The sequence below is a fragment of the Embiotoca jacksoni genome, unplaced genomic scaffold, assembly GCF_022577435.1.
Source record: "Embiotoca jacksoni isolate LCO1_2020_lvr unplaced genomic scaffold, fEmbJac1.0.p SCAF_11, whole genome shotgun sequence".
In the NCBI taxonomy this organism is placed as follows: Eukaryota; Metazoa; Chordata; class Actinopteri; family Embiotocidae; genus Embiotoca; species Embiotoca jacksoni.
Window position 1 is genome coordinate 4708832 of NW_027185241.1, and position 13648 is coordinate 4722479.

General features: G+C 42.0%; 1 protein-coding gene across 5 annotated transcripts in view; it reads right to left on the reverse strand.

The window, feature by feature from the left end:
* Positions 1-435: 435 nt before the first annotated feature.
* ddr1 (discoidin domain receptor tyrosine kinase 1) overlaps positions 436-13648 on the reverse strand; it is a 37828-nt gene continuing 24615 nt past the window's right edge. For 2 of the 5 annotated variants that reach the window (XM_069142436.1, XM_069142432.1), the window contains 12 exons: positions 12995-13244; positions 11298-11447; positions 10638-10694; positions 9269-9435; positions 8458-8665; positions 7599-7718; positions 5377-5678; positions 5168-5295; positions 4033-4230; positions 3666-3933; positions 3395-3544; positions 436-2646 (listed from right to left, as the gene is read on the reverse strand). In XM_069142436.1, coding sequence (XP_068998537.1) covers positions 2506-2646; positions 3395-3544; positions 3666-3933; positions 4033-4230; positions 5168-5295; positions 5377-5678; positions 7599-7718; positions 8458-8665; positions 9269-9435; positions 10638-10694; positions 11298-11447; positions 12995-13244 — 2139 coding nt within the window. In that variant the 3' untranslated portion in view covers positions 436-2505. The remainder of the gene's footprint in view (positions 2647-3394; positions 3545-3665; positions 3934-4032; positions 4231-5167; positions 5296-5376; positions 5679-7598; positions 7719-8457; positions 8666-9268; positions 9436-10637; positions 10695-11297; positions 11448-12994; positions 13245-13648) is intronic. The other 3 variants (XM_069142433.1, XM_069142435.1, XM_069142437.1) reach the window with 3 other exon arrangements.

A 13648-nucleotide genomic window follows, 5' to 3' on the forward strand; every position in this document is an offset into this window, starting at 1 on the left:
AGTCACAATGTCAATGCAAGTTATCACAAACAACAGTGAGGAGGGTCATTAGACAAACAAGCAAATAGCATTTCCCAGCATGCCTTCTTCATTGAGAATAAAACAACCAAATTAAATAGACCTCTGATGAGTAGAAATAACAGCCTGTTTATTTCTAATAAAACAAGTTTCAATATATATTTCAATTAAAAAAAATGTCAAGTACAAACAGATACAAAAAATAGACTGACTCAAAACCATGTGTTATACACAGGATGGAAAGGTGTTTTATATGTAGCTATCAATAAGTATACATTTTTGGTTTTGTTGTCGAATGATTACTTTGACATCTGACTGAGCAGGTCTGCTGAAAGGACCCCATCTAAAGGTCTCGCAGCAGGCCGTGACAGCTTCTGGGTCCTGCACTGTCAATAGTTACGACACTGAATACCTTGATTTATTTGAAAAGGTTAACTTTATTAAAACATCTACAAAAATAGACAACACAATGAATTACAATAGCATCAAGGTAGCAAGCGTTCTACAGAGACACAGAAGACCCCAAATGTAAGTGAGTTTTCTATATATTAGTAAAGGAAATTACAATTCTGTCCTTAGAATATGTACACACTGTAATGTTCAGCTTCAAAGACACAAAAGGACAAAATCAGACATCAAGGAGAGTCCAAGTACTTGCAGTATATATAAAAATATGGGTTTAGTTGAACTACAGTGTATCAAAATGACTCAAATGGCACAACCATTCACGATCAGTAAACATGTATTACTTCATAATCTTAATCATGTCAGGACTGATTTACAGTACTATACAGTCAGTAAGGTAGATGCAGTGACTCTACCGTGGTCAGCTTAATGTACTAACGTGAGATAATGCAGGGTTCGATGATGGCGCTCACACTAAAACCAGGAATCCCAGAATTCCCTGTTTGCGCTACACCATAACTGGTTTTAAATTACCGCAATGCATTTGGATGAATGAAGACATTGTTGATTGAGCAAACATGTCTCAACACAGAGTTTTTGAACAAAGGGTTGTCAAACATTTTAAATGAATTGAGGATGCCATTCCACTTTTTTTTTTAAAATAATATTTTACATCTAATGGTTTGGCAGTGCCTTGTTGGAGAGGATTTAAAAAGGCATACAGATTTCTTCCTACATCTGTGATGCGCTGTGATCACGTTGACATATATCATATATATATATATATTTATATATATATATATATATATAAATGTATATCATATCATTCAGGCCCATCACAGAGACAAGGTCCATTACGGCCGGGGATATGCATGTAGGGTTTAAAGTGCAGCTGGTTGTGGAATTTTACGGCTATCCTTTGTGGCTGAGTCACAGCAAGATAATTTTTTTTTTTTTTTAAATCACCTAAACACCTGAGCAGGCACATCTGAAGACGTCCTGTCCACTGCCCCAGCTAGCAGGTTTGTTTCGTCGTTTGGAAAAGCTGTTCCAGTTTGTGGGTCACATCTCAGCAGCAGCAGACTCTCCTCTTCTGTGCCTTTTTCCTCAGGTTTGAGAAGTCCATTTGGCACCAAGTATACCGCTTTTTGCTTTTTCTGTGGCTCAAAGATGGAGTTGAAATACTTCTTGGACTTTTCTGACTGCGATGGGGGTCGGAGGTTGAGAGCAAACTTGACATGATCACACTGCAGAAAGGGGGCTGCTGTTGTCTGGTCCACATCTTTTCACATCAGTCCACAAATGCTTGGAGCTGTTGATGTGCGTCTCTATGTAAGGATATGGGGCTGATGATCAAATGAACAAATTGAAATCTATTATCTTGTTCGTGTCTGAAAGAGTTGAACTGGGCCAGAGGGGCTGGGAGTTATCTCACAGTGATTACAATGTTTGCAGTTGGCTATACATGCTATAAATACTCCGACAATCCCTGTGTGTGCTGTTTCATGTCTGGACGACAGGTGTTTTGTTCAAAGTTTGTGTGTCATGTGCAGCCAGAGTTCACAGCTCGTGTACACCTTCACCTGTTACCTTGCATGTAGCATTTGAGATGTTAAATTAAGATTCATTAAACTTTATAACTGCTTATTTCCGAGTTAATACAGAGCATTTTCTGTGATTGTGCCTCTGTAGCTTCCTGCATCAACAACTCTACAGCACTGAATCACCAGTCACACAAACCCACTTTGATTGTTAAGTATCTGAGAAGAGAGAAAGTTCCTATGCAGACTGCACCCACCACCAACCACCAAATGTAGCATGGACTGCAACCCATCTAAAGCTGGAGTTAGTTTTCTCTATGGGGTCTGACGTGGAAATACAACCGAACCAGCGGTCTCTCAGCCCCGTGCCCCAAAAAAATACAAAATATAAAAGCGAGCAACCCACTCTCCCTGTCCGTCTGCCCCCGTGTGTGCAACCTCCACCACACCTTCCCATTGCAGTAAAGATGCGTGAACGTACGAGACGCTTCCCCTCCTTTAGCATTGCCTTTCTCCTCATTTGGCTCCTCGGCTTCTGTCTTTACACCATGTTCATGGCGTCCTCAGTCAGAAAGGAGTGGATGTAAGCAAAGGATGGGCGGAGCTTGCAGTCTCTGTTCCAGCAGCTCAACATGAGCTCGTAGAGACCCTGAGGACACACAGCCGGCTTGCTCAGATACACCTGCAAGAGAAAGATGGAGACAGTGGATGAAGGTGGAGATGAGTGGCACAGATTGATTGTGCTATGAATCTTTTTTCACTCACGATAAATGCCACCAGGTTAAAACTCTGATATGAATATAAGAAAAACCTGAAACTATCTGATTGTGCCTGATTCCACTTGTTGGTCCAAAATATTTAATCTCTTGCTTTTAATGAATGTAAGTACAAACTATACTTTATACTTTTTGACCCGTGTGTATTACCAGACCTCTCCTTGTACATTACAGTGCAATGTAAAGCTTTACTCTACTAAATGCTCTGAACAGCTGCACTAAAAAGACCGGCCACTAGAGAGCCTCTGACACCTCAAACATAGCAACACTTTAACTACATTTTGCTGCTAATACTTTGTACTTTTACTTAAGCAGGACTCTTGCTTGTTGGTTCTCTTAGTTAAGGATCTGAAAACTTCTTTCACCACCCCTATTTAATTATGAAATCCAACAAAAACCCAATAAAAGAACATTTTAACAAAGAGAATAGCAAATTAATTAATAGGAACAAAATGTGTGTTATTGTCTGAGTGACTGATAAGTTAATATAGTATGTGAAGGCTGTGCTGTATTTTTTTTCTTTACATGAAGTCAAATAAAAATAAAAAAATCACAGCATAAAAGTAAAATTTCAGCAAAACAGATTGCAAACAGTAAACATGTTTAAGAGGCTGTTTCATCTGTGGTGTGTGTGTGTGTGTCTGAGTGATGTACCTGTCTGCCCTGGTCTCTGAAGAACTCCCCTGCGTTGTCGATGACTTGTTCATCTGTGAGGTTGGAGTACGGCTGCTCCTGACATACGCTCAGCATCTCCCACAGAGTGACCCCGAACGCCCACACATCGCTGGCCGTGGTGAATTTACCCTGAGAACACACACCAACACAAACTGACACGGTCACCTTCATCATCTTAATCTCTGTTAGGAACAATTAGCCTCATTATCATGGCAAATGACACAATTAATGAGGTTTCCCGTCCTCTCACCATGAGTATGCACTCCCAGGCCATCCAGCGGATCGGCAGCACAGCTCTGCCCTGGATCCTGTAGTAGTCTCCAGCGTACAAGTTTCTGCTCATGCCAAAGTCGGCTATCTTGATGTGACGCTCGCCACTTTGATCCTCTCCGTCCTCACCCCTCTCACCCCCGACCAGACAGTTACGCGTGGCCAGATCCCGGTGCACAAAGTTGAGGGACGAGAGGAACTTCATTCCTGATGCAATCTGGCTGGCCATGGAGATGAGGGCTGGGTAACTGGAGGTTTAGATGACAGATAGAAAATGGTCAATAAAAACTGTTTGTACATGTGCCTGTAATTTTGTCTGCGTATGCATATTTGCATGCATGTGTTACCTGATGGTTGGCATATTGTGGGAGGGGCCACTCTTGTCCAGGAGCACTCGGTGGGACAGATACTGGTTCAAGTCTCCACACTCCATGTATTCAGTGACCATACAGAGGGGATCACTGCTCACACACACTCCCAGCAGCCGGATGATGTTCGGGTCCTTCAAGCGAGATAGGATCTTCACTTCTTTCAAGAAGTCGTTCCTACCAGCGTGAGAGGGAAAAGTGAGCAAAAACGAAGAGATGGAGATTTTGGAGAGGAAATTTAAAAAAAACAAAAAAAAAAACAAAAAAAAAAACCTAGAAATAAAGGATGCAGAATCTGGGCTCCTTCTCTTACCTTTTATAAAAAAATAACACTTAAATATTAAACATTATCAAGCAACATTTTTAACGTTACCACTTGAGTCAAGTGAAGAGGTTGATCATTCCTCAGTATAAACACCATAGCTTGGAAGCCTATGTCGCTTTCCACACTTTCCTCATTGATTTGTTTTGCTGGTCAATATGTTTGCGTTGCCTTGGCTCTCGCCAATTTCTCACATTAACCCGTGGAAAATGGCTCCAAGAATATCAACTCACACAAGCTGACTTTACCTGCTTAGAGCAAAACTCAGAGAGCCAAAGTAAACAAGCAGCCGGTGAGGGGAGTCAAACATCTAGAAAGCTACAGAGACCCACATATGTTTTCTTTGGAGGTGAGGGGCCAAGCCAAGGCTAAAATGTGAGAACATATTAAAAATCTGTGCTCTGCTTCTTCTGAAGGTGTAACAGCAGGTAACTGAATAATACATTAGCTCCATAGCGTATGAAAGTTGGCTGCTATGTTATTGCACTTCAAAATCACTTCACACAAGTAAAATCCTAGCAGAAACTTTTGTATTGAATAAGTTGTTTTGGTCCAACAAAACCTGCTGCAGTATGTAAGTAATTCCGTCTCCTGTCAGACGCTTCTAAATACTTAAATTTCTGACAAAGTGTCTGATTATTTAATCCATTTTTATTGATGTTAATAGTTTTGACAACAAAATGCCAGGAAATAGTGAAAAACATTTGCATAACGATATTCTTAAATCTCTTTTTTTGTCTGACAAAAAGTCTTAAACCCACAGAGTCGAGGCTGATGTATGATGTTACAGACCTGGCATTCTTGGAGGCGTCTGGGCGCAGTATTTTTACAGCTACCAGAAGAGGGCGACCCTTTCTCACATTGAAGGGGAACTCCAAGTTGGGGAGGTCCTGAGGGTTCTCGATTTCACACAGGTGCACCTTTCACAGAATAAATACCATCATTGTTAGGGGACAATCACTCCTCCACCCGCATGCACTAGTTTTTATCTCGTTCTTTACCTCCCCAAACTGTCCCTCTCCTAGTTTCTCCTTGAAGATGAGGCACTGGCGCGGCAGCTCTGGCAGCGGGGCAGCGTCAGCCCCAGGGCTTGAAGTGGTCAAGGCGGGCACGGCATAGGTGTTGTTACCGCTGACACCTTGCAGACTCACGATGTCTGCCTCAGCGTAGTGGGGGACGCTGGGAGGCAGCGGGGGAGACACAGGCGGAGACAGAGAGGGGTAAGGAGGGGACCCGGGGTAGGGAGGAGGCTCCTCCTGGGTGGGGGGGAAACCCTTCTCCATGTCCAAGTCCAGACCACAAGCTGGAGAGAGGAGGAAGAGGCGCACAGGGAGGATGAATAGGAGAAATTATTCTGAGAGAAGAACTGTGTAATTCAAAACAGCTTTGTTTTGCTTTAATACAGTTTGTGAATGAAAGAATCAGAAGATATAAATTCAGACGACTTGTTATAAAGGGATAGTTTGGATTTGAGGGAACTTGATTTAAACAACAAAACTTTTTGGACAGACTTTACACAAACACAACTTTACAAAGTTCTGCACATAAAAGAGAAAAATAGATCTAACAGAATAACTATGAGAATAACTGGAGGTCATCTTGTGAGTTATGCTGTTAAAAAAATACTTTATTAATAAAAAGTTATAGCAATTTATCTATAGAGTCAGTTTTTCTGACCAAATACAACATCATTTAATATTGTAAATGAGAAGATGAATAAACCTGTATGCAGTTGTGAGTTAATTCATCTCCTAAACTGAGCTGAACTAGGAATATTTCAGAGAAACTCTTATGAAACAGACATTTCAGTGCACGCCAGCGCTGTCTCGATCGTCTTCATTTATTAACAGTTGTGCATTATTAGTAACCTGAGCGTGTTTCACACGGCAGCTTCGTCTGGTTTGTTCTTCCTAATTGATTCTTGTGACATTTGGTTTTCAAAGCGATAGTTGCTGTTAAAAGACTTTGGCCAGCAAATTGTACACATCTTGAATTTCTCTATGGTCAGAATTGCATTGCATGAATTTTTTTTCCTGTGAGAAAATGATGTCTTTATTACACAGTCTAAAGTATGTTTTATCAGTGAGCTGAGTTTAGGTGAGATTCATTTCTAAATTTATAAAACATGAATGGCATGAAGCAGCAGGTGCTATCAAAATCATTGATATGTTACAAAATGTCTTGATGGAGGGCTGGACTTTCTTTAGGAAAAACCTTCATTCTTTATTCATTGCACTCCATCAGTTTATTATATTTCTTTAATCTAAATTAGAATCTGCTGCTGTACAAACTAAATTCAAACACGTCTGAATGATATAAAAACTTCACATTCAACACAAACATCTCCCATTAGGTTATGACAGGCCACATAAATCAAAGAGGGGAGAATAACATTTGAATACTAACTAATAAATTGTTAAATTTTTGTTCAAATAAATGATGGATACAACTCTTTGTGGCCAACTTTAATCCACACAGCTGATGAATAGTAATACTGTATTTTACAAAGCTGCTTTAATGATAACTATTCTCTGTTCATGTTAGAAAATTAAGGAAAAACAAGACTAGGATTTTATAGCCATGTAGAAGTTGTGTGAGGATGTACTTAGTTATACAATTGGTTTGAGCTAAATGCTAACATGCTAACAGGTAACGTGTACCACGGTTACCATTTTAGCACAAAACACAGGAGAGACTGGAATTCGGCCACAAACCAAAGTATATTGAACTAAGTAAATTAAAATTATGACCCAATGGTAGTGCTAGATTGAAGGAATTACCAAAGTAACCAGTAAAGCAAATTTCATGGCAATCCAGCCAACCGACACTGCCATCATTAGAGCTGTGCTGCTAGTGTTGAACTGACAGCCATGATTTCAGGTTAGCTCAGGTCAATATTTAACATATTATAAATGAAATAATAAAAATGACGAGTTCTCTGGGTTAAGTGTGAAATGCTTTACAATCCCCCCAAGAGCCAAAGTATCCCTTCAAACAAAGCAAAGAGGTATTTGAGAGGTGAGTGAATGAGAATGACTATGTGAGTTACAGAGGGAATGGTGAAGGTCAAACACATGCAAGATAAACTAATCAATCTCTGGGAAGATCTGTTTGTGTGCAGTGACGGTGACTCTACTGCCCCGACCCAGGTACGTATAGATAGGTAGGTAGGTAGTGAGGATGGGGCCCCCCCCCCCCACCCACCCAGTCTGAGCTCTCTTACCCTGGGGCACATTGAGGCTCTTTTCTGTAGCCTGTGCAGAGCTGGGGACCACTAGGGCTCTCAAGCCTTTTCTGTGATCTGGTAGGAGCAGGTGATAGGCTGGGTTGTTTAACAGCAAGGCTGGGAGGGCACACACACACATGAACACAAACACGCACACACGGGACGAGGTGGGATACACGGAGGCACCACAATATGGATCATATAGATCATACAAAGTGGCACGGGACACAAAATACACACACAACAACACAAAATAACAACCATCAGCATGACACTGTTAGCATGTCCATTATAATCTGAGGAATGAGGAGGGGTTACACTGACACATGGAGCACAGAACAGAGGAGCAGGCATGTTAACACAAGCAAACATAACAAGAATTTTTTTTCTGTTACTCATGTTATTTCAAACTCACAGTAAAGTAAAGAAAGCATGCCAACCTCATGTGGTACGATTGGAAGCACAGGAATGCCTTCCCTTTCTTTACCCTTTTATTTTTCCCTCCCTCTTTCCTCTTTCTTGCCTTTTCCCAGAACAATAGCTCTTTTGTGCTCCCTTTGCACTGTGCATCTTCTTGGAGGCACTTTCCCTTGCAGGGTATTTGGTTTGATTTACTTTTGTGTGGTGTGGTAAAATACATGATACTATTGTTTTCTTGATATGCCTGACACTTTTTTTTTTTTTCTCCTGCTGTTTCTGCAGTCTAAACAAATTCATTAAACTGAGCAACAGCGCCAACGTGGGCATGCAAACAAAGCAGCCACATACATGTCTAGAAATACTGTATGTTTGATTTAACTACTCAGCTACCATAGAATCAGTTAACCCTGTAGGTATCTGTGTGTTTATAACTTACCTGTGCTGTCTCTGTGATCTCTCGGCCGAAGCAGAGCGCTCGGCTCCTGATACTCCCCTTCTCCTTCTCTGTCATGGTCGCGATCATCCGGAAAGGTATGGATGCGCTGGTAGCGGCTTGAGTAGCTGTGTGTGTTGTTGATGACCACGTTGTCTAAGGGGACCGACAGGTGAACTCGCAGCTCATCACTGGACAGACTTCCTTGGGCCTGGGAGGGCAGGGAATTCACTTTAATACGAGGTAATATAAATGCACCATGTGAGCCTCTTGAGCAGATGTGAGATCAAACTGAATCTAATCTTTGAACAATTAGCAGTAAATGTAAAAGTATTCCCCACTACACAGCCAGATGGAGATGCAGTGGTGCTTTGCCAAAGCAATGGCAGTTGTTATCTGAGGCTGCTATCAATCATTTAAAATTGGTTAAAGGGACAGTTCAGCCTCAACGCACAAGAAAACATTTCTCACTTAGGACCATTTATTTTAACTGTGAACAGAAAGATCTACAAAGAGTCTAAACTAACTGGCAGACTGTCTGCAAAATGAAGCGTTTCTTGAATGTAGTTTTTCAAAGATTTGAGCAAAACACAAATCTTATATTTAGCTCCTCTGAACTTCAATGGCCATAGGAATCTCAGGGACAGATGTTCGGCTAATAAAATCAAGATTGGATGGCTAGATGCCACTAGCTGTAAATAAGAAAGTATGTGCATTAGCTGACCTTTAAGGCTGCTGAATTACCTACTGCAAATAGGCATGGCTGCTTAAAAATTAAACTGAAACACTGCATGTGGCCTCAGTCTGGACCCACCTTGCCAAGTATCTTTTTCCAGTACTGTCTCCACAGAATGACAGCTATCACGGCCAGCAGCAGTAGGATGATGCCCACCAGGCAGCCAATCAGAATAGCCGTATTACTGCTGTCATCTTTGGCTACAGGAAGACCTGCCCTCGGAGTAACAGCAGCAAATTCTGGCCCTGGAGAAGGAAAACAGAGGATGAAATGTTAGGTGTTTGTTTGTAGGCTGGATTCTCTGAAACCTGCTGCTATTTGTGGGTCTGATGTTATTTGTGTAGATTAATATGCAACACTGGGTCTTGCCGTGTGTGTTTGTGTGTGCGACCACGCGCTGGCATGAGTTAATGCATTGTCCCTACTGCGAGCGTCAGCTCTTTCACGTCACGCACACCAACATAGTTTCATGAGGCTTACTAAATATCTGATGGGGATTGTGTGCGTGAGCATTCATTTGTTATGCCTGCTCATACAACCGAGCTCTCAGAGCCTCCTGCTTTGAGAACAGTATGTCAACACTGTTTTGCTTCTCAACAACTTTGTACTCAACTATTAATCAAAATCCTTAAACTTCTTTCTCCTTTGAAGGTCAAATGTGGCGTGTCATTTGAACGGGGGATGAAAGCATTTCCTCAGTATAGTTTAGTGTAAACTTTGCTCATAAACAAACTCTTAAAAGCATTTTTACAGAATAAATGTCAGTTTGGAACAAACAGCTCAGCCAGGAAGCCCAAAGAATAAGACACGCACGCACGCACGCACGCCACACACACACACACACACACACACACACACACACACACACACACCATGCATTTATGTGAATTAGTGCACATAAACACACAACAAATATGCACCTGAACCCACATACACACATCTCTCTCTCTGTCTTTCTCCCTCTCTTTCTCTCTCTGTCTCTGTCTGTCTCCCTCTCTTTCTCTCTCTCTATCTTTCTCTCTCTCAGTTCCACACCATGCCCGTAGTAAATAAACCCAAACAAAGCCGTACAACCACAGCCAGTAAAAAGGACAAAGCAGCAAACACGCCACACAAAACCATTTCCAGCTTTTTGAAAAGCCTGTTATTGTTTGGCTGTGTAGACAAGAGCCCGTTCCCGAAAAACACATGCAGACCACACGAAGCCAAGTTGTTATTCAACACAAATATAATTTACTATAGCTCGGTTTGTGTTGTTTTTTTTCCCTACAGCTCTATATCTTCAAACCCAGGAGACAGAACCCAGTGCCAAAGCCTGCCCCTGTAATCCCTCTGCCATTATACTTCATACTCTCTACTGAGCAGTAGGACAGTTTTAAGATGCTGGAGGAGGGCCAGAGCGGATGGAGCCGACTCCCCTCCCTGCATCTTTTTTATTGTCTCTCACCTGACAGTGTCCAGTTACCAGTGGTGTCCATCATAAAGGTAGTGGTGGTGGGGGGTTCTGGAGGAGCGAGGGATGGACAAAGGAGGGGTGTGTGAGAAGAGAGGCGGTGAAGACTCAGAGGAGAGCGATGAGGAGAGAAAATCATGGATAGCAGGATTCTGGCTCATTTGGTTTAAATCCATCCAATCGAAAATCTCTAAAAGTGCACAAGAACTTTTTAAAAGCTCGACTGTGACAACAAAAAACACATTTGACCTTTAATTTGAAGCCAGATTTCTCCTGCACAATGAAATCTAAGGTAAGCATCTGGCCTTGACTTCTGTTCAGCCAAAGAATTTCAGAGCTTGTGATAAAAAGGGAGTCAAACATGGGCCTCCTTTGGCACTTGCTGCCTTTGGTTCTGCTTCGAACACATGGCAGCACTGCCAACATGCTAGCAGAAATCACAAGGGGAGAAAAATAGATGGGCACAGACACAAGAGGTGATGACAGAGAAATCGGGGGAATTAGAGAGGCAGGAGAGAGCAGCATGGAGGGGAAGAAGCAGCAGGTGATGAAAGGGAACAGCAGAGAAAAAAATGGTAGCTGAAAAGAGGAAAAATAAAGACAATATGCTGTGGGGGTGAGGAGCAGGATGATGAAGAGAAGGAGGGGACTCACCAGAGGGCCCGATGGTGGTGTTGGAGGAGCTGTGGTTTGTTGTGGGAGCAGAGGAGGTGAGGTTAACAGTAGGAGAGTAACTGGTGTCAGGAATCTTGGGAATATTAGGAGGAAATGAATCAGTGTCTGTGACATCCTCCTCAAATGGCTCTGGAGACAAAATAAATGAAGAGAGAGGGAAACAATTTAATGAAAATGAATCATGTTTTATATGTTTAAGGGGATTTTATGTGACATAACACACCTGGTAGTCCTCAACTGTTGGGAAACAAGTGCTTGTGGTCACAGCTGGTTGTGTTTCCAGACAAAGGCTATTCATTTCAGGAGACTTAATTATGTTGTTTTGGACCGGGAACTGATTCGTTCCTTATTGACTAAGATGACTGATTGTGTTAACTCGCCCAACCCCTCGTTAGGTGGCAACTAACGTTCACTATTTAGTTTGCACTCTTCTTTGTGTTGTAGTTCAGACTGTGAAGGTGGAGGGAGTTCAGTTTCTGAAAGTAGACAGCAGTGAGGATGCAGAACTTACAGTTGTTGAATGCGGTCCGACGAATGTGAGAGATAGGTCGTGGACATGTGTGACAGGAGGGTGTGAGGAAAAATCTGCCTGCCTGGATCACTGCCTGATTTACAATGTTACTACTGGATAGTTCACTTGCTGACAGTGTGTCACCCAGGCATCCAAGTCGAGAAATTGGTAGTAAAAATCTACCAACCTCTAGTTCCAGATGTGATTCAGCTCTACAGCAAATGGCCTACTGTCAGTGTCAGGGCCTTGAACAAGACTAGTCTACTGGTACGACAGCTCTTGTGTGCCATTCATCACCCCTCTGGCACGAGTCCAGCAACCAGACAGCTCAGACCACTGCTGGTCAAGTCAATTCAGCCACCTCAGTTTAGTGTGATTACAGAGCAATTTGCTGATTCTTATCACAACACAACTGACAGTGTTTTTAACTGGAGAGGACAGTTCAATTAGTCACCGTAATCTCAGCTGCAGAGTGGAGGAGTCCTCTATCTGACTTCTAATCAGATATGCATGAATCTAAACTTTCAGGTCTTTTTGCTCTTATGGGTCTGTCCTAGCTCATATGGAAGATAAAGAAAAAGTAACAGATTGAGGGAAAACAGACATATTTCCAGTTCCAATAAATTATAAAATTCTTTAGGAGGGTCAGGTGTGGATACTAACTGATCAATTATCATAGTAGGCCTATTTATTTGTAAAATTACATGCTTCCAATTAGTACAAGAATTTTGGGTAAGAATTTTTGGTGAATTGCCTCCTGTTAATTAACAAAAAGTCAGAATATTATTACCCAAAATCAAATAAAAAGGACACTCCAAGGGGAAAAAACACATTCTGAATGTGACTATCATAGTACAACTGGAAACAGTTATTGCTGTTTAGTTTAACTTTATTTGACTTTTACTCTGAACATTTAAATAATGCTGACCGGCCAGCGCAACAATCTCTACAGGTATCTATTTTTCTGCTGCTGCCATCTATATTTAACTTTTGTTTTGGCAAAGTCAAATCTCTGCCGGACTTCCAGAAAAGTGCAAAATGTAGTTGCTAGGTTATATGTGACGCAAGGGCAAAGCCTCTGTAGAAGCAAAACTGCATGTGTGAGCCACCAAAGCACAAATCTCACAGGTGAAAAAAACTTTACCACTTAAATTTGGTTTCCTACCAGAGAGGAAGGATATCTCGCTGATGAGCAGCCAGCGGTCTGCGAAGTAGAATTTGCAGCGAAGGATCTGAGCCGGCTGGCCGCCGAGTGGGAGAGAGATGGGTCGTGAGGAGGGGTCCTTTAGATCCTCGAGGGGCACAGGCAGGGTAAGGGCAGGAGAGGACCACGGCTGGAGAATGCCAGGCTTAAAATTACACTCTACTTTGCTGAAGACTCGCACGCCCTGTGTGTGGCGGTTGTTACTGTGCACCTACAAGAAGGAGACAAGTGTGTGAGTACAGAGAAGGAAAAAGAGGACAGATAGAGGGAAGAGGTGCAGCTGGTCAGATAAAAAAAAAACCTTAAATACCTGCAGATGTAAATTAGCTCGACCCTTGTGCAAATACTTGGAAAACTTGTGGGCCTTAATCATTCATTATTCGTATAAAGACAGGAAGAGATTAAATTAACACACAAAATTGACGACACATTCTCTTCCTGTTCAGCCTTAATTACTTTGGCACAACTTAGAGCTGAGCAGGACTGCAAATGAACAAAACTAGAACACATGAGGGGAGAGAAAGAATGGAAGAAAAGAAAGTGTACAACAGGAGACCAACAGAACAGGGCAAAGATATATCTTCCTGGTTTTTACAAGCAGGGAAAGGGCAAAGA